The sequence below is a fragment of the Struthio camelus genome, chromosome W, assembly GCF_040807025.1.
Source record: "Struthio camelus isolate bStrCam1 chromosome W, bStrCam1.hap1, whole genome shotgun sequence".
Taxonomy (NCBI): domain Eukaryota; kingdom Metazoa; phylum Chordata; class Aves; order Struthioniformes; family Struthionidae; genus Struthio; species Struthio camelus.
This window is the reverse complement of record NC_090981.1, coordinates 19,653,708-19,675,083: the sequence shown is the minus strand read 5'-3', so window position 1 is coordinate 19,675,083 and position 21,376 is coordinate 19,653,708. Positions and strand designations below refer to the sequence as shown.

The 21,376-nt window shown below is 43.4% G+C and overlaps 1 protein-coding gene across 9 annotated transcripts in view; it reads right to left on the bottom strand.

Moving 5' to 3' along the window:
• Positions 1 to 4,310: 4,310 nt before the first annotated feature.
• The window catches only part of LOC138060916 (E3 ubiquitin-protein ligase MARCHF3), a 78,180-nt gene continuing 61,114 nt past the window's right edge, over positions 4,311 to 21,376 (bottom strand). For all 9 annotated transcript variants that reach the window (XM_068925772.1, XM_068925769.1, XM_068925771.1 and 6 more), the window contains 2 exons: positions 10,237 to 10,446; positions 4,311 to 6,620 (listed from right to left, as the gene is read on the bottom strand). In XM_068925772.1, the coding sequence (XP_068781873.1) occupies positions 6,462 to 6,620; positions 10,237 to 10,446 (369 nt within the window). In that variant the 3' untranslated portion in view covers positions 4,311 to 6,461. The remainder of the gene's footprint in view (positions 6,621 to 10,236; positions 10,447 to 21,376) is intronic.

Sequence of the window (21,376 nt, the reverse complement as noted above, 5' to 3'; positions counted from 1 at the left end):
AAAACAATTTTGACACCAGCTGAAAGTTTTGAGGGATATGCGTGGCCACTGTATGCAGCAAATGAAAATTTGATTTTTGTGGGAATACTAATTCCCTTCCCCCCGCCTCAGTCACACAGAACATGGATAAGAACTCTTGTTCCTGCTAGTTGGGAGTTGCATGCAGAACACATCACCCTGGGTGTTGTGGGTTACTGCCTTCATGCGCATACCTGTGTGGGTGAGAGAGAGAGAGAGAGAGAGAGAATGCAGGCTGATGGATTTGGTAAAGGGATCTGACTGCTGAAAAATGAGCTAATTAGCTATACTCAATGTTACGTGAAATGTGTTTCTTCGCTGTTTTCTGGAGGTCGTTATTCAGGTAATGAGCCGGGGAAGAAGCAAATAGTACCCTAGTTAGCTCTGTAGACACAATCAACTTGTGATGAAAGTTTTGGTAGGGCTTCTTATTACTTATTTTTATTGTAATATATGAAGCGTATTTTTAGGTAAATTCGGACCTTTCCAGAGTTGACAATTCTCTGCAGATAAAAATTATTCTGGCAGATGAAAACTGTTTAGTGACGTACTGCATACAGCAAGTAAAACCCTTTGCTAGATACTTCTCTGCTGAAATACCTTGATTCCTGTGAAAATCAGACGAAGAACTGTCTTGAGTAGTAGCTGGTTTGATTTTTACAGCCCTGGCATCGTGTTGTGAACATTCTTGAGGCAAGTTATGTGTTTCTGTCAGCTGATCTCAATTCTGTGAAAGTTTGAGTCTGGATCCGTTTGTAGCAAAAGGTGCAAACCTTGAAAGTGCATCCTGGGATTACGGTGGGCAAGTTTATTAGTAAACTGCAGTGTAATCATTTGCAGCTCGATGCTGCTAATTCCCTTCTGTCTCTGACCTTTTTCCTTCTGCTGCATTTACCTGCATCCTATTTGCCCAAGCAGACAGCAAAAGATGGAAAGGGATCTTCCCGTTTAATAGATGTTAATGATTTGCTTGTCTAATCCTGTAAAAGGAACACTCTTTAATACCAGTCTTAAAATCTCGTGAAGAATTTTAAATGTTTTATCAGCATATCATTTTGATAACTAATTTGAGTGTTTCTGGAGTGCAGAAGGTGCTTTTATGAGGAAACTCCAAATCTGGGTAGCAGTGCCTTTTATATTCATACTGCACTGTAAGCAGGATAGGTACGTCCAGTGGAAAGACATGAGTGCTTCTTTTGAAGAAGCAGTTGCCTGCTAATTGACTATGAAGTACTTTTCCCCAGGCGAAGAAAACAAGTAGTTGATGGGAATAAAAACTGTTGAAGCTCTTGTACCAAATAGGACACTAACTGATGGCTTTGTAGAGGGAAGGAGGCTATGTATGATGGATGGGAATGCTCAGTAGGCTTCCCTGACGTAGGGCAGTGAAAATTAAGGGTCCCGCTCTTCCCTTGAGGTGATGATACTCTGCTGGATCCATCACTGGCTTAAGGAAGAAGTTAGCTTTTTTTAAAGTCTGATTTTGTTGGTGTACATTGAGACTACAAGAGCAGTCTCTTGCAAGTCCTGTGCTGCGTTCTTCCAGTTTCCTTCACAGATTTGCATAAATGCAAGGGGTTTTTTGGCCTCTTTGTGACCAGCTCTGAAGAGAGGAAGGTTACATTTGGGAGTATCACTAAAGGAGCATTTCAGCTTAAACTGGTTGTGTGATGAGTTTCCTGATTTTCCTCTAGTTATCTGTTAACTTCTGGCTCTGAGTTTTCATAGTTAGTAACTTGACTGAGTTTTATGAACAGAAGAGATTATTGGGAATTGACTCAACTTTGTCCCTAATACAGATCGTGGAATAACCCTGCAACATCGGTTTTCTATGCAACGCAGTGTTTTTCTGAAGATAGTGTGTTTTGGTAGTCTTTGAAATGGGAAGTTGTGGATAGAATACCAACATTGATTAACTTTTTTAACAAGTTTTATTATGAAAATATTTTGTACAGTTATGATAAAGAGTTGGGAAAAAGTGTAATTGGTTCTGTAACATTTAAACATCAAAGGGAGGAAAAAATGTTTTGCAGCATAGCCACAATGAGGCCTAAGAGGCTGTCAGTAAGAAATTGGTAAGAATTGGAAACAATCACAAATACTAAACTTGGCAGCTGTTTGCTGAGAGATGTAGCTTTTTGGTTTTGAAAACATTTTCTTATTGCTCTGTTTGAAAGCAAGAGAAATTAGAAATATGGAGGGACAACAGTGAGACAGCGTGTAGGGTGGTGTCATTGTGAGTTAAGTCACATAGCACAAATGTTACTGTAGGCTGGCTTGTTCTAAGGGCCTGCTAGGTATTTACAAAGCTAGGGGGCCTCAGCTGTACATTTTGCATATGCTAATACCTTTTAAAGGTATTTACAATACCTTTGAATGCCCTGAACCGGTATTTGTCAGTAAAATCAGCAATATTCCATTCTGTCTGTAAGGAAAATGCTTGTTTAATTAAGCAGCTGGGTGTTAAATAGAGCTTGGTCTCATAAGCAGTAGCAGATGAAGAGTTTAATTATTAACAGTAAATTTTTTTTAAACTTACTTTAATTTGAAAGGGAATTTTAGCTCTTTTTCTATGCCTAAGTGGTCTTCCCAGTAGCTTTTCATATCTTACTCTGATTGCAGCTCTGGTTATCTTTGTGGCATCAAGGCCTGTTACGTATATGGGCTCTGATTCCCTTCTTACCGTGCTAAGCTGTCAAATCACCCTGTGTTATTTCCTACTATGTGACTGGTGCAAAGCTCTTTTTAATAAATAAAATTAAATGACAGTTTGAAGTCTTAATCTGACAGACTTACATAGTGGAGTGCAAAAACCTGAAGGCTCTTAATCCTGCTTGTGCAGTGACTTCCTTCTAGTTGAACACAGAGGTCTGCTCTGTCTCTGAAAACTCGCTTCCGTTCTTCCAAATCAATTTCTTTCATCTATTGCAGTGTGCTGCTTTTTCCCCCTCTTCTTGAGGAGGAAACTGTTACACTCTTGCTTCCTCTATTTTACTCTTCTCACTGCAGTAGAAATTTAAGGAATCGAACAGCTTCCTGATATCTTGTCTGTTCACTACCATTCTTTTATCAGATACCACTGCTTTACCCTCGCTTGAATTTTGTCGGGTTTGTTGTTTGGCGTGATGTGATAGACGAAGCTTTCAGGGAAAAGGTTAGGTAGAAGTGAAATTTGTTGTCTTCATTTTGCGTTGCACTCATGTCATTAACACTGAATTGTAGTAGACTCTGGGTGGCCAACTCTGAACACTTAGGATGGCAATCTTTATCATCAGAAAGGAGGATGTGAAAGAAGGGAACAGAACTGTATTATGTCTGTTGCTTCTCAGACTGTAGTTTTTTGATGGCTTAAATTGCTGCTGCTGCTTTATCATTTTCAGCTCAAAGTATTGAATGCTACCCCCTCTCTAGCATTTCTCATATGGAAAAAGAATGCAAATGGCAAGGCCAGCTGCAAAAGAAAGGATAGGGAAAGATCGAGCCTTTTTTATTCATTTATTTTTTAACTTTAATGAAAGGATGGGAGAGTTGACTTCTACTTTTGCTTAACTGGAAAGCCTTTAAGGACAGCATAACAAAGATGTCATTGTACTGCCAGGAGCTTTGCTAGCTCTAGCTAGTGCTGCAGTTAATTTTGTTTCTTACCTCTATTAGGAAGCAAAAAATATTGCATGCCATTGCTGTTGGAGGAATTCTGCTGTAGCGTTTCAGCTGTGAAATTTGTTAATCCACATTTGGACGCAGTATAGCAAGAAAAGCCTCAACTAATGGAAGGAAAAGCAACGCTAGCCAGGAGGAGCCGCCTTTCTGCTAGGTCTTTAGTTCAGCGTAGAAGTAGGAATAAGACATCAGCATCACCCACCTTCCTGTTCTTGCCTTTTATTAAAAAGAGCATACTTCACACGCTTGCTTTTCTCGTGGGTATACTGCAGAAAGGTAAGTGTGTGATTTGGGGGCAGGGGGATGTCCAGAAAAAGCATGGGAAACTATTGCTAGTGGCTTCACCGGTCAGTTCTGCTGCACTTGCATGCCAAGCGGAGAAACCAGAGTAGTAACATACTTGCTTCGCTGGACCATATTTTCTGTCTGGCTGCTTCAGTATGCTTTCTTCTGCACTTAAATGATAAGTAGTCTTCAAAGCAAAAAAGAAATTTGAACCAACAGACCAGTTGGGCTGAGTGGCTGCTAATCTGTGAGCAGATAACTCGTAGCTTGACTGGAAAATTGGTTCCTTGTTATTTCTTGAATTCCATTATCATCTCAATTTTTCATAAAAGAAAAACAAGAACGCCTCTGACTTAACTATAAAATTTATTCCGTGGCCCAGCTTTCTGGGATATATCCCAAGGAAGCAGAAATAGCAACAGAAAGAAAGATTCCCTAAAGCAAATGTGTAAAATTTGAAGGGTTGGATCCTCCTCTGACAGTGTTCTGACCCAGCTAGACATACTTTATCTCTGTGCCCCTGGCTAGCGGATTTTCTTTTAACCTGGAAATCTCTGCTGATGTGCCTTTTTTTGGTCCTCTATCCAGAGAGTTGCTTTTCTTTGGAACGAGGATAAAAAAGCACTACAGGTTTCAGGCCATCACAGAGTTTGTGATGTCTTCAGATATCTGTGTCTGCAGAATTCTGTATAATTTTCCTACTGTTTTATTCTAGAAGAGAAGCAGGTGCCCACTGTCACACACATGACCTGACCTTACAGACTAATGAGCGCAGGCTTGCAGGTTCGTGACTTTCCTATGTGAATTGATTGTGGCTTGCTGTGAAGATGCAGTTTCATGTCTGAACAAAGCTGGTGTCGCTTCATATCAGCGGTTCATTCCCGCAGCCCCACGGAACTGACGGCTACAGAGAATATTGTTACGTTACATAGGTGGCTATAGCTAGACTGAGCCAAAGGCAGCATTAGGGAGTCCAATGGGTTTGTTTATGGGTACTAAGCTTTTTTCTTCCTCGGAGCTCAACGTTAAGCTCTTGCTCGATGGCAAACACCCATATTACCTTGATCTATCCAAATCGTAAATCATGACCCTTGTTGCTCTGGGCTCCTTTTATTTTCAGAGCCTGCACCGTTTGGGCAACACAGGACATGGTGGCATTACCATCTACTCCTGGTTGCTTTAATTAAAATAAACTGAAGAGGCTACATGTCTCTTGCTGATTTTTAGCAGCATTTGTTAATAGGATTTTGTAAGATTCTGTAAAACGAGTCTCTCCACGAAAGCATATGTCTCTTCTGAGAGCTTAAAAACCAGTGAATGAATTGGCCACAAAAGCAAAGGTGGAATAGATAATGCCACCCAGGAATAAAATTTAGTCTTTAGACTCCAAATTGGTCACAATAGTAGGCTGTGTTGTACATTTTCAAAAAGAGTCTTAGTCTCAGTGCTACAATGAAAGGTCAGGGTTTACGTACGCTCTGCTAAATCTACCTGTCAAGCTGAAAATTTCTGCAGCTTTAAAGTAATGCTAATTGTTATGCAAGACAAGTTCCTGCTTCCTAAGACGTGTCTAATCTCATTCATTATGTATGCAGAGTTTTCCTTACAAAATTTAATTTATACAATTAAGGTTGAATTCTGCTTGGTGTAAAAACAGTAAATTGGCTAACTACACGTTCACACCAGCGGAGCTTCAGTGCAGCATGTGATGCCTAATTTGTTACTTCTGACTGATTTTTTTTTTTTCCCCTCCCTCCCCTCCACCCCCCAAGTTACTTAAGAAATACTTTTTAGCAGGAAGATTATTGTAATCTGTCACTTGTTGCTCTCACACATTCTAAATATATTACGGGAGAATTTTTCTATCAGAACTTCTCTACCAAACAAGAAACAGGAGACCCATTTTCTAACCATTTTATAGTGTTTAAATAATATGCCAATTTGTAGAACTCATCACATAAAAAAAAAAAAGTATTTTAATAATCCAGGATAATAGTATAAAATGTTCTTAAAATAAAATTGTATATATATATTTAAAAAAAAAGAGCAATGTCATTCATCCCTGTGATTCAGGAAAAAACAAGAAAAATACAGCGCTGGCTGCTTTCCAAAGAAAATAATACTGTAGTAGCAGTAAATGATAAACAAAAAGCACTTTTTACATCTGTTTTGCATTGTTAATTACCATAGTTTTAATATTTTTAAACAATAATAAAAAAGTCTGCATCGCTCGGTGATGCAAGTATTGACATGAGTTTGTAGAATTCCATACAGTATCTGCTAAATAAACATGTTTGGCAGCTTAGCAAATATCATATGATTGCAGCATCCATGATTTGAATTAGAACAGTGATTTTTTTTTTTTAATTATTTCCCCCCCCACACACACCTCTGCAAAGAGTCTGTAAATCGAAACAGCACGCTCCTGGGTGCTGTCAGACCCCCATGGGCTCGAGGAAACCTATTTAGTGCGCGGCCCCGCTGCAGGACGGCCCCGATCAGACGATTGTCTCCTTGGAGTTCCTCTTGACGGGCTGCAGGCCCAGCAGCGACTGCTGAGCGGAGGCGACGGCGGCCGGCTTGGGGATCAGCAGGATCACCCGCTGGTTGGTGCGGCGCCATTCGTTGTAGAGCCTGCAGTGATACCGAAACGACACCTGCGGGGAGAGGAGACGCGCGGCTCTCAGCGTCGCCGCCTTCCTCCACGGGGGCGGCCGGGGTCTTGGGGGAAGCACCTTCGCGCGGGACGAAAACACGAGCAAAAAGGTGGCTGGCCGAGATGAGACGCACCACGCGGCTGGATGGTTCCCCCAGTTTCGGCAGCGGAGAAGAAAAGTGGCTTGTGCACCGCTTTGTGGTGTTGCCCACCTCTCCTTCCCTTTTTATAACATGAAAAATCAGCTGTCCTGCCTGTCTTTCCCAGGACTCGCAGTATTGGCAGCGATTTACAGCCAGGTGAACTTGAAGTGCTGTCGTGCTGCGAGTTGTTAAACTGACAAATAATGTAACTGGGTGAGTTTGCGGGCAGCTTAAAGGTGCTGCTGTGTATTTTAAAAAAAAAAAAAAATAGTGACGGGCTCAATGCTTTACTGCTCAGCGCATCCATCTCAAGACTGCACAGACTCAACAAGGTGAGTGTGAGCCATCTGCTAATGTTCACTGTGTTAGCAGGACTATCTCAGTTTAGGTTGTCATATATATATTTTTTTAATCTTTTTTTTTTTTTTTTTACAGCTCTGTGCTGTCAAAGAGGGAAACCTAGAACTTTTGTTTGCAGAGCTGTTGCCCAAAGACAGCCCTTTGGAGAGATGAAGCGGTTCCCCCACCTTTCAACCTGCTCTGCGCCCCTTGAAGCAGCAGCAGTCTGCGCCTCCCTTTCCGTGGAACATCTTAAATGTAAGAAGGTGGGAAATCCCTTTGAAAAAGGCGCTGCAGTATCCACAGAAATCAGGTGGCGGAGGGAGCAGGGTGGGGAAGAACCTTTCTGTGGGGACCAATGCGGTGCAAAATGCGGGGCCTGCTGCGGAGGAGCCTGGACGCGGGTTTAGTTTTCAAGGAGCATCAGATGAGATGCTTTCAGAAATGGCAACGTCGTTGAGCCAGGCTTGAACTGTTTGTTTGCTTAAGATGTTTTTGCAGGGTACCCTAGTTAAGTTTGACAGCTTGTTTACAATGGGCTCTTGCCTGGAGGCAGTTTCCGAGTGATGTCAGCTCCTGAACTGCAGCGAGAGCCCAGAGCCCGGTTACTCACCGTAAGCTGGCACTCGCTCGGGACTTGAAACCCTCGCTGCTGAGCAAGAGCCTGTTTTTCACCTCGCTCCTTGGCGCGCTCGGCTTCCTCGTTCACCTTTTCAGTAGCGTAGCAAGGGTGGGTAGCAGCTGTCCTCCTAAGCTATTTGCATGTTCTGTGAATTCACTGGGGCAACACTTTGTTTTTAACTAGCACTTATTTTCTGTGGGAAGCCCGTTGTGCTCCAGTCCCCCTGCGCAGTCCTGCAGAAGTCAGGATTACACAGGCTGCGAGTTTCAAATAGTTAAAACTGAAGTTTTAGTTTAAATAGGAGTCTGCATTTTGGGTCTGAATCTTTCTTCTTGGGAATAGCAACACTTTTTGTGTATAGATCAGTTATAATGAATAAATACAGAGGAAAAAGCAACAGTATGTTAGAGAGAACTTGGCTGTTTTATGGGAAGAGATAAAATAGCTTTTTTGGCTAAAAATAGCATCTCTCCCATTTTCTGCTCACTGGGGTTCTGTGGTGTGTAAACAACCCATATGCCAGCTTTTACCTTCAGAGAATATTCGCTGATTTATTGGAAGTAAAATGAAATCTTAGTTTTCTTAATTTTCCCAGGACCTAAAAGAGCATTATATCACCTTAGGTGTAATGGCTCCCCCAGCACTCAATATATGCCTCTACCAAGCTGTGCAGGTTTTCCCTGTTTCCTTGAAATAAGGGAATATTTCAGCCCTGAAAGCTGAATTCAGGGAAGGCGCTGCTGAAGCCCCAGTGGGGTGAGCGCTTCTGCTCTCTGCCCCCTTCTCTGTTCTACCTCTGAATTAACTCCCTGCTGAACAGGGAGCGGGGGGGGGGGTTACTTGCCCCCCAGGCTTCCAGCCTTGCCCTTCCCTGAGCAACACAGTGCTTCATTAGCCCGTCTACCTCCTGGCAGCCTGAATAATGGATTAGAGTGGAATTACATCACCCGCAACTCAATGGGCGTGAGAGATACTGTATTTCAATTAAATCAGCCGAGGTGCGCTTTTACACCAAGCTCACTATCAGCATGTTGTCCAAGTGCCAAGTAACTTCTGAAGGGCGTATACGTTTCTATACTTCTAAAGGGGGGGGGGAAGCTATAAAGTGAATAGAAGTGATTTTCACCATTACCAGTGCGAGTGCAATAGCTGTTGCTATTGACTGCCGTGTTGCTGGAAAAGTTGTAATGAGCAAGGTCAGATATGTCTGCGTGCCATAAATAATTAAACCCAACTACTCAGCCAAGCTACCATTTCCAACTTCCTATTGTAGTAATGTCTGTGAATTAAATATAATAAATTGGGTGCCATCTGGCTTTAAGACAGTCCTCTACTAAGAAGATTTGAACAACCTTTGCTTGAGACCCTGAAGGATATGTCTACATGCACAGTGCCTCAGGAAATCCAAGTGCCATCTCACTGCTGAAGTAAATGGCCATCGTGTGAAAAGGGAAGTGGTGCTGCTTTATACAAAAAAGAATGCAGAAGCCAAAAAAAAAAAAAAAAGCCCTACAGGAGGCTGAGGCAAGATTTCTGAGCCTGAAGTCCTCATAGGTGAGACAGGGTTTCACTGTTGCAAAAGAAGTGAATAAGATGGTACCTTCCATAGCTTTCTTGGTGCATTCCCTCCCTCCCCCCAGCTTACTGTGGGCTGAGTGCAGGGGTTTCTTGCTCTGGGGCAGCTATGCCAGCGCTGTGTTACTGTGAGCGCTCCTAGTCTGCATGCGCCCTTTCTTTCTTCACTCACCAGTGCTAGTGGTGTTGAGCGTTCAACTTGAGGGAACTTGGGGTTTTCGACGAACAGCTAGACTGTGGCTTGATAAACCCTTTTTACTTTCAAGCTGGATCAGCGCTCAGCACACGCATGCCAGCACGCCTGGGTGCATGGTGGGAATAAAGCAGTTATTTAATCTGGACGGCTGCTGACAGAAAGGGGAGTTATGTTTCTGCAGACCTGGATAAAAAGCGTCTTCTGCCGTGGCTTTCCCACAGAATCATAAGCACCAGGATTATGGAAAACATCCCCTGAGGAAAAGATCTACACCTAAATTCAGCATTTTTGAAACTGTTAGACTTAAATTAGCCAGATGTTGGATTAGAATAAAACACAAATCCTCTGGGAGAGCCAGCTTATTCATATGAGGCTCTTTCCCGCACTGTACCCTCACGTTTTGCACAGTATCTTTGGTGACAACTCCTGAAGCATGTCTTGAACTCATCTTCTCCAGGTTACTTCCTGGCTCCCTTCTGCAATCCCTGTGGGTGTTTGGGATTTGGGAATCATGGACCCCAAAGGCAAGCTGTCTTTCTGGATTTCCTGAGAGCTTAACTGGTGTGGAACCAAGAGGTTTCTTGCAGCTGTAACTTAAAAATTAGGCTGGGCCGTAAATATAAGTGACAAGCGCTATATGGTGGTCCACCCCCTCTACAGCACTCTGCGGCAGAGATGTAATTCATTTTCTGATTTATTCCCTCCCTTATTCCTGAGAGTTAAATAGAAAGCCAATACTTACTAGGGTCCAAAAGAGGTAAATAGTGAAGAGTGCGACAGTGAGTGCAATGAGGCCAACGGCTTCTAGCCTACTACTAAAGTGCAGGTGGTCCACTGCTCCCCGCAGACACAGCCAGCCGGAGATGGTCGCCAGCGGCGTGATGAACAAGAAGCACACCATGTCTCCAAAGAGAGTCCGTTTCTCGTGCTGGGGGCCTGGGTTCCTCAGCCACTGCAGGCGAAACGGAGACAGAGCAAGTGTCAGCAAGGGGACCGCCTCCCCACAGGACCGAGCTGCACCACGCGGACTTGCTGCGGACCGTGCGCCGGCCACGGCTCCAGCTGCCCAAAGGGAGTCCTGCCGGCAACGCTCCTTCCTGCCGCTGCTACACGTGCCCACAGCCGTACGTAGCTCCGGCAGGGTTTATCCAGCGCCAGTAAAAGCTGACTGGAGAAGGGGAAGAAAAGGCTGGCGTGGCGCGAGCCCTCCAGCTGCTGCAGCATTTCAGACGCTCCCTTCATAGGGACAGAAGCACGCGCTCTCCTGCCAACTCCAGAATGCAGAAAATATCTTTGTTAATGTTTTATACCCTATTTTAAGGTTTTCTTTTTCACATGTCACTTACAATACTGGCAAAAACCCCTTTAAACTTGCTATCCTCATGCAAGCGTTTTGAATGCATATATGGTTACTTTTATTATGAGGATATTAATCTCGCAAAACAGAGTGCCCGAAAGTTAACTGCTGGAGTGAAGGTTGATTGAACAGCTATCAGGCCAGCATGCCCATGTTTCTATAAGCAGGAATTTAGATAGCAGGGGTGAAACAAGTTCAGCCTACAACAGTACACTGAGACCTTTTAATTTAAAAAAAAAAAAAAAAAAAAAACCCTCATCACTCAAGTCAATGTTTGAACAGGAAAACTATCAAGCTTGGCAACTTTTGCCAATGTAAGCTGTAGGAGTCGGTTAAAACCGCTCTTTGTGACTGCGGCAGCATCGTTTTATTTTTTTAAACTCTCTGTGAGTACAGCCATGTGCACAATATTGCCTAGGACAGCAAATATTTCTGTTATTGTGGCATCTGGAAGCCCTAGCCAGACTGGGAGCCATCCCTATTACTCCAGCGACTGAGGACAAACACACCATATACAGCACAGGACTGCGCCTAGCCCAAAGGGTTCACGATCGAGGCAGAGGAGAGGCAAAGTTGGGCATGGGAAATAGGGGCTGAGTGCTTTGCCAGCCCTTGGGCTGCCCGAGCGCTGGGAGCCAGGAGCAGGAGGGGCTACTGCTTCCAAGGCCGGCGCTTCCCTCCCAAGTCCCTGGCTCCGAGTGCTGCGGCAATGCTGAAAGCAAGAAAAGTCACGCTCCTACTGCACGCTACGCTTGTTATCTTGTCATCAGGGCAACAAAAAATAAAGCCATGGCAGCTCTGTGCCAAGAAGATATTGATAAGACTGGTGCATCCTTAATCTGCGATAGCAGTTTTTCGACTACAGGAGACTCACTTCACAAGGGAGCTGGCAGTCACTCTGCGCGTGGTTTCAGCGCCACATCTCCCTTGGCCAGCGATGAATGGGTTGTTTCAACGCTCTCTTTTTTCCTAATATATTATATGTGGCAATAGGAGAAGTCTTTTTTTCTGGCTCCACAAAATATGGTTAGGGAGGCAGCTCTTCATCCCTTCATTCCCAGCCACTTCAGGTTTTTTTCCTTCTTCCCAACAGTATTACAGCAATGACTAGAAGACCAGCAGGACTCAGCCGCTCTGGAAAGATAAGGCAAGGCTAAGAGCCTTGTGCAAGGTGAAGAACATTTCTCATCTAGCTCTCCCAGCCCTCTGTTATTTTCAAAACGTGCTTCATCTTTTTTTCCACTTTTCCTGCTCCACTGAAACAAATACAGTATTTATCTATCCATCTTAATCTGGGGTGAAACAGTCAAGAAACTGAGTGCAACCATGAACAAGCAGTCACTTGTTCTCATCTGGTGCTGGCAGAAGGATGCAAATCAGCAGGCAAGTTTGCTTCAGCCTTGCCATCTCTCAGATAGAAATAAAGAATTGTCTACCTCACGGGGTTTTTGCAAGGTTTAATTGCAACAGGGTAATTTGGCAGCCTAAGATCCCTTTTCAGGTATGAATCAGGAATTTAGGAGAACAGAAAAATAGATTTATAAATGATTTTTTATAGGAAGTAAGCTTCGAAGTTGCTTCAGTAATTTTAAAATCTTATGGCAGTGCTTCGTAACTACTATGTGCTACTACAAGGTACTTCAGCAAGAAGTTGTAAGGCAAGACGCTAGTTAAAGAGGGAGATGCGATGTTGGTTTGCCTTCCTCTTTCCAAGCAGTGTTTTAACCTCAAGGTTATTTAAAATGCCAGAATATTGGGGTGGAGCTTATACAAAATAAGGAGGCCTAAGTTACATTTGAACAGGTTTTTAATTTATTGTGTAACTTTATAGAGACTATTATAAAGTTACATACGCAAGGCTCACACCACTTTCTTTTGGAGGCTTTATTCCATTTACTTAAAAACACCCCCATGGGTGCATGCATAATAGTTCCAGCTTGCATTTGGTTGCTTGTAGACATGACTGATTGCAACCTTCACCTCGTTCAATTTCCATGAATCCCTGTAATGAGAAACCTCTGGGAAAATGAGAGAAACGGAAAGTGTCTGGTAGCCGGGATTCTGCTTTTAAAGGTGACTGTCAAAAGGTTTTGCGAGAAGTATTTGTTTAAAAGGTGACCTGCGAGAGAAGTGCTGAGCACCTGCACTTCTCCCTGATCTCAATGGGAATCGCAGGTGTTCACCACTTTCCCAGGGCAGACCCTAAGATGCTAAATATCTCCTTATCTCAGCACCAACGGGGACTGTCTCCCCTTTAACTAGGCAGTGAGGGACGCGCTTCCTCGTCTCCAGCGCTGGAGATACCAATTCAGGTATTAGATGAGGCCTGGATGTATAAGAGCAGTATTAAATAATAGATTTAAAAAAAATCCCATTCCACAATCTAACCTTAAAAGCTGGGGAAATTTCATTAGCTAGTTCTGAAATTGAAGTCAAAAGCAATGAATAAGTAATTTCAATGGCTATATGGATTTCTGTCACAGCGTGTATTTTTCTCCTGAAGTAGCACGCGCGTGCTTTGAAATGTGCACCGTCAACTTACTTTATAGCTAAAAAGCCAAGTCAGCACATCCTTGTGTGAAACCGAAACCCACACAGTGGTTCCCCAAAAGTGCTGAGCGCGTTAATTAACGGTAGGGACTACAGTCCTGGGAGAGGCTGAGGTGTAAGGCCGTGGGATTGCAGGAGCTATGGGAGAGCAGGTCTGAGCCCAGAGACACCAGCAAAACCTCTCCTGAGACCCTCTGGTGACGATCTCCTGCGCCCCAGCCAGGATCGCTTCAGCTGGAACAGAGAAGGGCACCAGGAAAACTGAGAGCCCCCATCACAAGGGGAGACTAACAGAATTTGACACGTTTATCCCAGCAAAACCATCCTCTATAAATATATCTTGGGGCTGGCCAAGAGAGGGGAGACCTGGAGGTGGGCGTCAGTGAAGGAAAAGTGCTACTTAAGCTAATGGATAATGTTGGCTCAAGAACAAATGGATTATAATTGGCTGTACATAAATTTAGCGTAAGAAGCAGCAAAAAAATTCTCAGCCATCAGAGAGGATCGAGTTCTGGCGCAGCCTCCCAAGAGGAGTAATATAGGCTGATATAATTTTAAGCTGATACAGTTTTACGAAGGAACTCGCTGAAGTTTTGAAAGGGATTTTGACATCCTGCATTTGACACAAGCAAACAGTGTTATCGCATCTGAGGCTCCTATGTCTCACTTGGTGACACATACAACGCACACAGAAGGATTTGCTGCAGTTACTTCACAAAGCAGAGCTGAATTTAAATGATTATCTACCCGGAAAGATTAAACTGAACTTTTGATCTTCATCGGAGGGTCTCCACGCATATTTCAACTGAATGCAGACTCTGGCGCTCAGTGGATGTGCAACAGTCCCTGCAGGACTTTTGGTCTATTAGCCAATTAACGGAGTACAAGGATACATATCTGAATCTAATATAATTCCATTCCAAAGTTTAACCTGATGTTTAAAAACTGCACACACCACCAGCTCTACGAAACTGCCCCAAATCCCCTTTCACTGTGAATATACTGAGGCGTTTATTTGACGTCGTCAAATAATTGGAAGACCTCAAACCCCGGGGATGAACGAATGGGCTCAGTTTGCTTTTAACTGCTTCATTTCATCGTGTCTCAGTGACCATAGCAGCTTGGAGAGCTGCTCCTCTGAGAAGCGAGACAGGCTGAGCCGTTCTGTGCGATGCGTCAGAAACGCAAAGTCTTACGCTCGGAGAAGGGAATAATCCCAGCAAGCAACACCTGGGTGCCGGCACGCCTCAGAGTTGCTTTCACTGGGAATTTCTCAAACTAAATGAAAAAGAGCTGCCAGCAGAAAGCCACCGTAAAACATCTCCAAAATTACAAGCTCAAACATACCCATTTCAGTCTTGCCAAAAGCCAAATCCTGGAAGCACTTAACCTCATAGGTCTAACTTCCATTAGATGACTCACAAAAACTAAGTAACGTGTGTGCATAGCGTTTTCCGGGTCAGATCCTAAGGCTGCTACCAGTTTCTACTGGAAAGCCCTTTTTTAATTCTATACGTTTGGCTTGGAAAATTGATTTCCCATAACTATTGCTTGAGTTACACCAGCAGCAACAAGCACTCTGCAGCCTATGAGGAACATCCATCACGCTGCTTTTTAGTTAAGGTATTTAAATAGTTACCCCATATGAAATGGGGGAGGCGGATGGTGTAGACAGGCAGGAATTGTCTTCCCTACATTTATTTCCCTTTGAACTAAAAATAGCTTATTGCACATCAAACTTTTATCAGTTCATTTCATTCTTTTCATGCCGATAGCTCTGCAGTGATGCTTGATGAAAACACTCTGTAAACAAGCAAAACTGCTAGCAAATATTATTGTTTCTGGTTTATTCCTGCAGTGACCAATGGGTGCTTTTTGTCTTCAGCCTTTAGGGGAGGAAAGACTGGTACTGGCTAGTATTTCTCTTGGATGAATAACATCTCTTTAAGACAAACCATTTCTATTCACCAAAGGAGAAAAAGAAGTCTGAACTACCTGAAGATAGTTTTGATCAAATACTTTCTTACTTGAAACATTTATTTTAACCTTTTTTTCAGTGAAATGTTTTGCGACTAAGTTTACCTATACAGAACTCAAAATTGAAGCCTCCCAGACCAGAATAGTGGGTATGTTTGTTTTCAGGGCAATGACACGTTTTGGTTGACTCAAAGCTTTTCTAGGTTAATGTTTTTCCAGGGAAAACAAACATTGGACAGTTACTTTTCAGCTGACTTGGAAAAATACTCAGTTTGGGGGTTTCCCACCTAGATCAAAAATTTAATTACTGGCACAGTGTAATTGTCTTCCAGGGGCTGCTTTCAGAAAGGGCCGAGTGAGGCTAACCAAGGTGTTCCCTTCCTTTAGCCCCAGTGATAGAGGTCCGTCTGTTTGACACCTAGAAGATAAAGATTTGAGCTCTGTAATCTTATCACACTGGAGCGACAGCCTTTTCATAACCAGGTCTGCACGTCATCCTTATTTTAAGTAAGGTTGCAGGGAATGTTTTAATTGTTGACGCCTGCACGAGCCAAAGCTACTTTTTAAAATAGCAAAAGAATTTCATTCGCGTGTCTTTGAAAGCAGAGAGAACAGGTTTGTTTATTATGAGGGCAGTGTAGGATACCGTTTTTTTGGTTTTTGTTGTTGTTTTGTAAGACAAATAAACTGCAGCGCAGGCAGCAACCAACCTTCAGTTGTAACTGAGTAAGCAAGCAGGGTATTGCAGGCGCTGCTGCTATCAGGCTATAGCTGGTTCTGCAGCCCAGACCTTGGGCACCTCAGCAGACCGGAGAAAGAGGGTCTGATATACAGCACTCTGCCGAGCCGCAACAACAGTGGCTGCTAGATGTGGTCCTCAGTTTCCGGATTATAAAGCTCTGATGTTTAAAAACAGGATTGATAATTATCTGATAGTGAGAACACGCAACAAATGGTGCTAAGTTGCTCTATAAAATCTATGAAATTTCTTGCAGCCCCAAATAAATAATATTGTGCCCTCTAACATTATTCTGGCTTATTACTGTTCAATTTTCCTATTATCCACTTTTAATTTATATCTCAGGTGATACTTGTAATAAGTAAAAGATTTCAAGATGCATTAAGAAAAAAGACTTTTTGGTACTTTGGGAGAAACAATATTTCCTTTTATCTGTATGTTTGGCATAGCCACTGTTCTATTTTGGACACTGTTATTCCCACTTAGACAGACAAAAGTATGCATTCAGGAAAATCCCTCAAAAAGAGTCATGTTTTGCCTTTTAAATCAAAAGCAAGGCAGACTTGCTATTTGCAACACCTATTTCCTAACATCGCAAAAGTCCTGATCTAAAAGCTCAAATGTGTGGAAACTAAAGGGATAGTTGATAAAAGCTTGGTAACCCTCCCAAAAGACAAAAATACAATACAACTTTTCACCTTAGCACCTATTTTCCTGGAAAAAGAAGCCTTTGACGCCAGGTGACAGGAAACGCTACCGGCAGGACAGAGCTGATAACTGAGCAGTTGAGAACTGTGTTACAGAATCGTGATATCCAAAGGAAAGGCATCGATACTGTAATTTAACCCATAAATAACGGTACCTTTGAAAACCTAAAGTACCTTCCTTCTAGCTTACTAGTCCTTAAAGGATAGCTTTTCCATAGCAGCTAGTTACTCTCTGATTGTTCAATCACTTTCTTCTGGGAACATGCCTCAAGATTTTTTTTCTCCTTGATTATTGGCCCTTTAAATTCAGGAAGGATGGGGAGAGCTGAAATGGTCTGATCCCACAGTCTGCTCTCTGGTAAGTAGTTTTTGCCTTTCTTCCTCAAGCTGTTATTTTTTGGGGTTGATTTGTTTGCATTCTCATTCCCAGCACTATGAGAAAGACTTGTGCTTGCTGGGAAAACAAGGACTGGAGCAAAACTTTTCTGTAAGCATAAAAGAACCATGTTTCTTCTCTTTAAAGGCGTGCAAACAGCTTGTTTGGGTCTCTGGGTTGGTCTCCATTAGCAATGAATAGGGTCTGGGATTCGGAGTGTAAAATAGCAGAGTCCTGAACAGGTTATGTTTTCAAAACTGCATGTGCAGTGGGGTTGATTATTTTTTCTTTTCATCATACTTTCTTTAACTCAAACATACTTCTCCTGGAAAGCTACCAGGCTGCTTTAAACTCTCCCTGGGTGATTTGGGTCTCCAGGGGGCACCTCCCACCTGCAGCCCCTCTGCTGGTGATGGGTGTCACCTGGACTGCCTTCCCCATGTACTGGAATTAATGCTAGTTGGTGTGGTTCACTTTATTTCCAGGCCAGCCTTCCTTTTACCCATTTTATGGGTGCTTTCTCTGTTGCTAGCTCTTTTCCCACCTTTTGACACAAGTGCCAATACCCTCGTGGGGGCGGCGGGTCACCAAGTCACCTGCTCCCTGCCCTGGCAAGCTGCATTGCTGCAGCGCCTCCAGGCTCCTAGAGTCAAGCACGTTTTTTTTGTGCTGGTGACTGTGCAAAGTCACCGTTTTTCCTCTGGCCTTGAGAGTGATCCTTCCACAAACCCTGTGCGGCAGATCTGGTGTCTTGTTGTTAACAATAATTTAATGCTAGCAATTTACTTCACTGGGTAGCGGAAAAGTAAGAGAGAGGGAAAAGTAAAAACAAAAAATCCTAGCAGATAAAAAGAACATGCCTCAAAGTCCTCCACAGAAAGTAAACTCGTGTTTCAGTGTTAGACTTCTGGAAGTTTTAAATTATATTGCAAGCCCTTCTTAATCATGGCATGCCCAGTTAGTTTTTCCTTTTCTAGCATGAACTCTACAGACAGCAATAGATTGGAAAAGATTGAAGTTCACTTCTAACCAAAAGAAGGGTCATGTTTACCCTGACTTTTTTTTCATCTTAGTTATGCTGTTTTGCTTGTTGTTTTTATATTGTTAATGAAGTGTGGGGGGGTTGTTTTGTTTTGTTTTTAAGCAAAAAACCAAAATCAATAGACAGCAAAACCAGGTTGGTCTGAAACGTGTAAATAACAAGCAACATTAGTCTGATTTTATGTGGTCGCCTAATGCTGCTGTGCCATCTTTATGTTGTATCTGGTTGTTTTCCAGCAACACTTTATTGTGCCTTTGCAGTGCCATGTTTTGTGTCTGTTTCTATACTAAGCCAAATGGAAGCAAGGTAGACGAAATAAAGAAATTAAAATAGAGAAGATGACGTAGGGAGGTTGTCTAATCTCTGTGCTGAAACACAGTAGAAGCATCTACGCTAATAATGTCACACATCTCTAGGGTCACAGAAGCTGTGAATAGGCCGTGTTAAAATGAAGCTTACATATAAGAGAGATCTATGAAGTCACTGACTACGCCAGTTTAGTTTCACTGTGTCTGTTTTGAGATCCTTCCAGGTTTATTGCAAAGAACATCAGGTCTACACGTATCAATGACTGTATTAGAGGGGTTTGTTTGTTTGTTTGTTTTCCCTCCAGTGTCCAGAGTTTCTGCTACATCCGCTTGGTTGTTCTGTGTCAAATGTAGCTAGGATCTCGCTGGCAGTGGGCCCATTAGGACACTTAGGAATTAGGGCTGCTTATCGGTAGCTGCTCTTCTCTGGGTTATGTTATTGCTAGGTACACTCACAATAAGAGAGAACTGTGTTCCCAAGCAGTTGTGCTCTAGCCCTCTTATTTCCAGCAGTTAAGCACAGGGATGCTGTGCATCTAGCATGTGGTGGAAGAGGTGGGATCAGATCTGGCATGTATCAAGGTGTACTTTGTAAATTGAACTTTGCAGTATCATGAGCCCTGTGGCTGATGGGAATGTGCGCGGACTGGGAATGTGCATGTGCAAGACGTGCTTTGGATTACGGGCAAATAACCCTTCTTAAGCGATTGTAACACTGTGGGTGACTCCAAGCAATCCCCTTTCCTGAAGGAGGAGCCTCTGAAATCAGCAGAAAAGGGGCTATAATCGCTTTGCTGATACCGGCTAAGTGCCTCAGCAGCATCACGGTATCTATCAAAAATATGACTCCAAATGGCCACTGCAAAAGTGCCACGGAAAGCTTATGCTCTAGGAGATTATCTTTGATGTTGGTGGTTTCATTTTTCTCAGTGGAGCAGAGAGAAAATTTATAGTCCCCCCAAATGCTTTTTCTAGCGCATCCCATCTCTTAATCCTTTACAACAGTTGATCAAGTTCTCGCCAGGGCTACTGCTGTGAGCAAGTTCACGAGTGGTTGAGAAATGAGGCAGTCTCAGGTCCTGTGGAGAGCATCCGTCCAGCCACTGAGCAGAAGTCCCACTGAAAGTAGAGTCATCTGGTGGGAGCGTGGCAGTTCCCAGTTAGCTTGGTCCATAGGCAAGGCAATCCAAATCGGGGCAGGTAAACGCTGCACGTCAGGTGGGGTACAAGGGGCTCCTGTACTCTCTCTCCACATTTATCTGTAGTGCATTAGCCGTTCATCAAACTAATCTGTGAAGGCTCTGAAGACAAGCAATTCTTACATATCACTAAAATCACACATGGCACTCCTGACAAATGGATTTAGGCCAACAGTGTGGAAATACAGACAACTTATTTTGGACGACCCACCTCTGGCAAACACCTGTGGAGGGGAAGACATCCAGGCACTTCCCTGGGGTGTGCTGCTTTGGCTTGAAGATGGAGCCCCTCCGTCCCATGTAGCTGGAGGGAGGGAGGGAGGGAGGCACAGAGGTGTCAGTCTGTCTTTCTTCCTCCTCCTTTCTTGGACAGTCCATCTGTCCCACTGTCAGAGAGCCACAGAACCAGAGCTCGCACATGCTGCTACGAAGAACCATGCCTTGGGCCACAAGAGGTGGATGGCAACGAACAAATCATTTCCCTGAATACTGAAGATGGGGCCCCTCTCCTGCTCTAATGCCAGATTCATAGTTTGGAAATGCATTTCTTCTGGGGAAAAGAATCTGGGTCAAAAAAGTAGAAGTGGACCAAGAATGTCTGAAGCTTCCCAAATTCAGCTTTGAGAGGATGGATCTGCCTGACAGACTGTACTACAGCATTTCCTGTCACTCTGCTTGAGTTGTCAGCCTAAAACAGCAGACTGTATGTTTCCTGGGATATGTTTCTTCCCCTAAACAACAGAAATGTGCCATATGTCACAGACTAAGGGATGTCTCCCTTGACGAGCACGTAGCTTGAAACTCAGCTGACCAGAGAAGCTTGTCATGGAAGAGCAAGATACAAAGCATAAACGGGGAAGTGGAGGTCAAAATAGACTGCTATCCTTGGGGGTTCCCCCCCCCCCCCCCTGAAAAAAAAAGTCAGGAAAAGTTAGGCTGCTGCTCATAACATAAGCTGGTAGGGGAGAGGGAGGAAAAAAGCTTTAATTTACCTGGACATTTTAAAGAAAGCAAAGGTGCAAGATCACTGCATTTTTACACCCTTTGCATGACGTATGCAGGAGGCAGGATATAGCTGTAGTCCCTTCCACCTGAGCTTGAGATCTCCTGTTTGAGTACAGAGGCCCACATCCTTAGCGTGAACCTGGGCAACTGCTTAAAAGAAGGCAAAAAGCCATCTCTCAACGAATTCTTATGGAGCACTTTCATTTTTGTAATGAACTAATGGCAAACTAACAACATGGAGGGGAAGAAATGGAGCGGGTTCACTAACCTGTTCTGATCAAATCATTAAGCGCAGCAAGAAATCCTCTGCTGCTTCCATAATAATGTACACAAGGGAGGAAGGAATATGGCTGAACAAGCAGCCGTGCCACTTACTGCTCATTTCATTTCAAGCCCACTACTGCTGCGGCATCTCCTGGGTGCAAACAGCATGAATGCTTGTCAGACATGACGTTTCTAGATGGAGCAAGTGAAGTATCTCAATTTGTTTCTGTTGAGATTTCCCCCACGCTCATGGCTAAGCCCCATAAAAGCAGTGATCTATGCAGTAAAGGCGTAGGGAGAAAACAGAATACTTTTTTTTTTTTTCTTGGAGAAAGTGAATAGTAATTCTTAATACTTC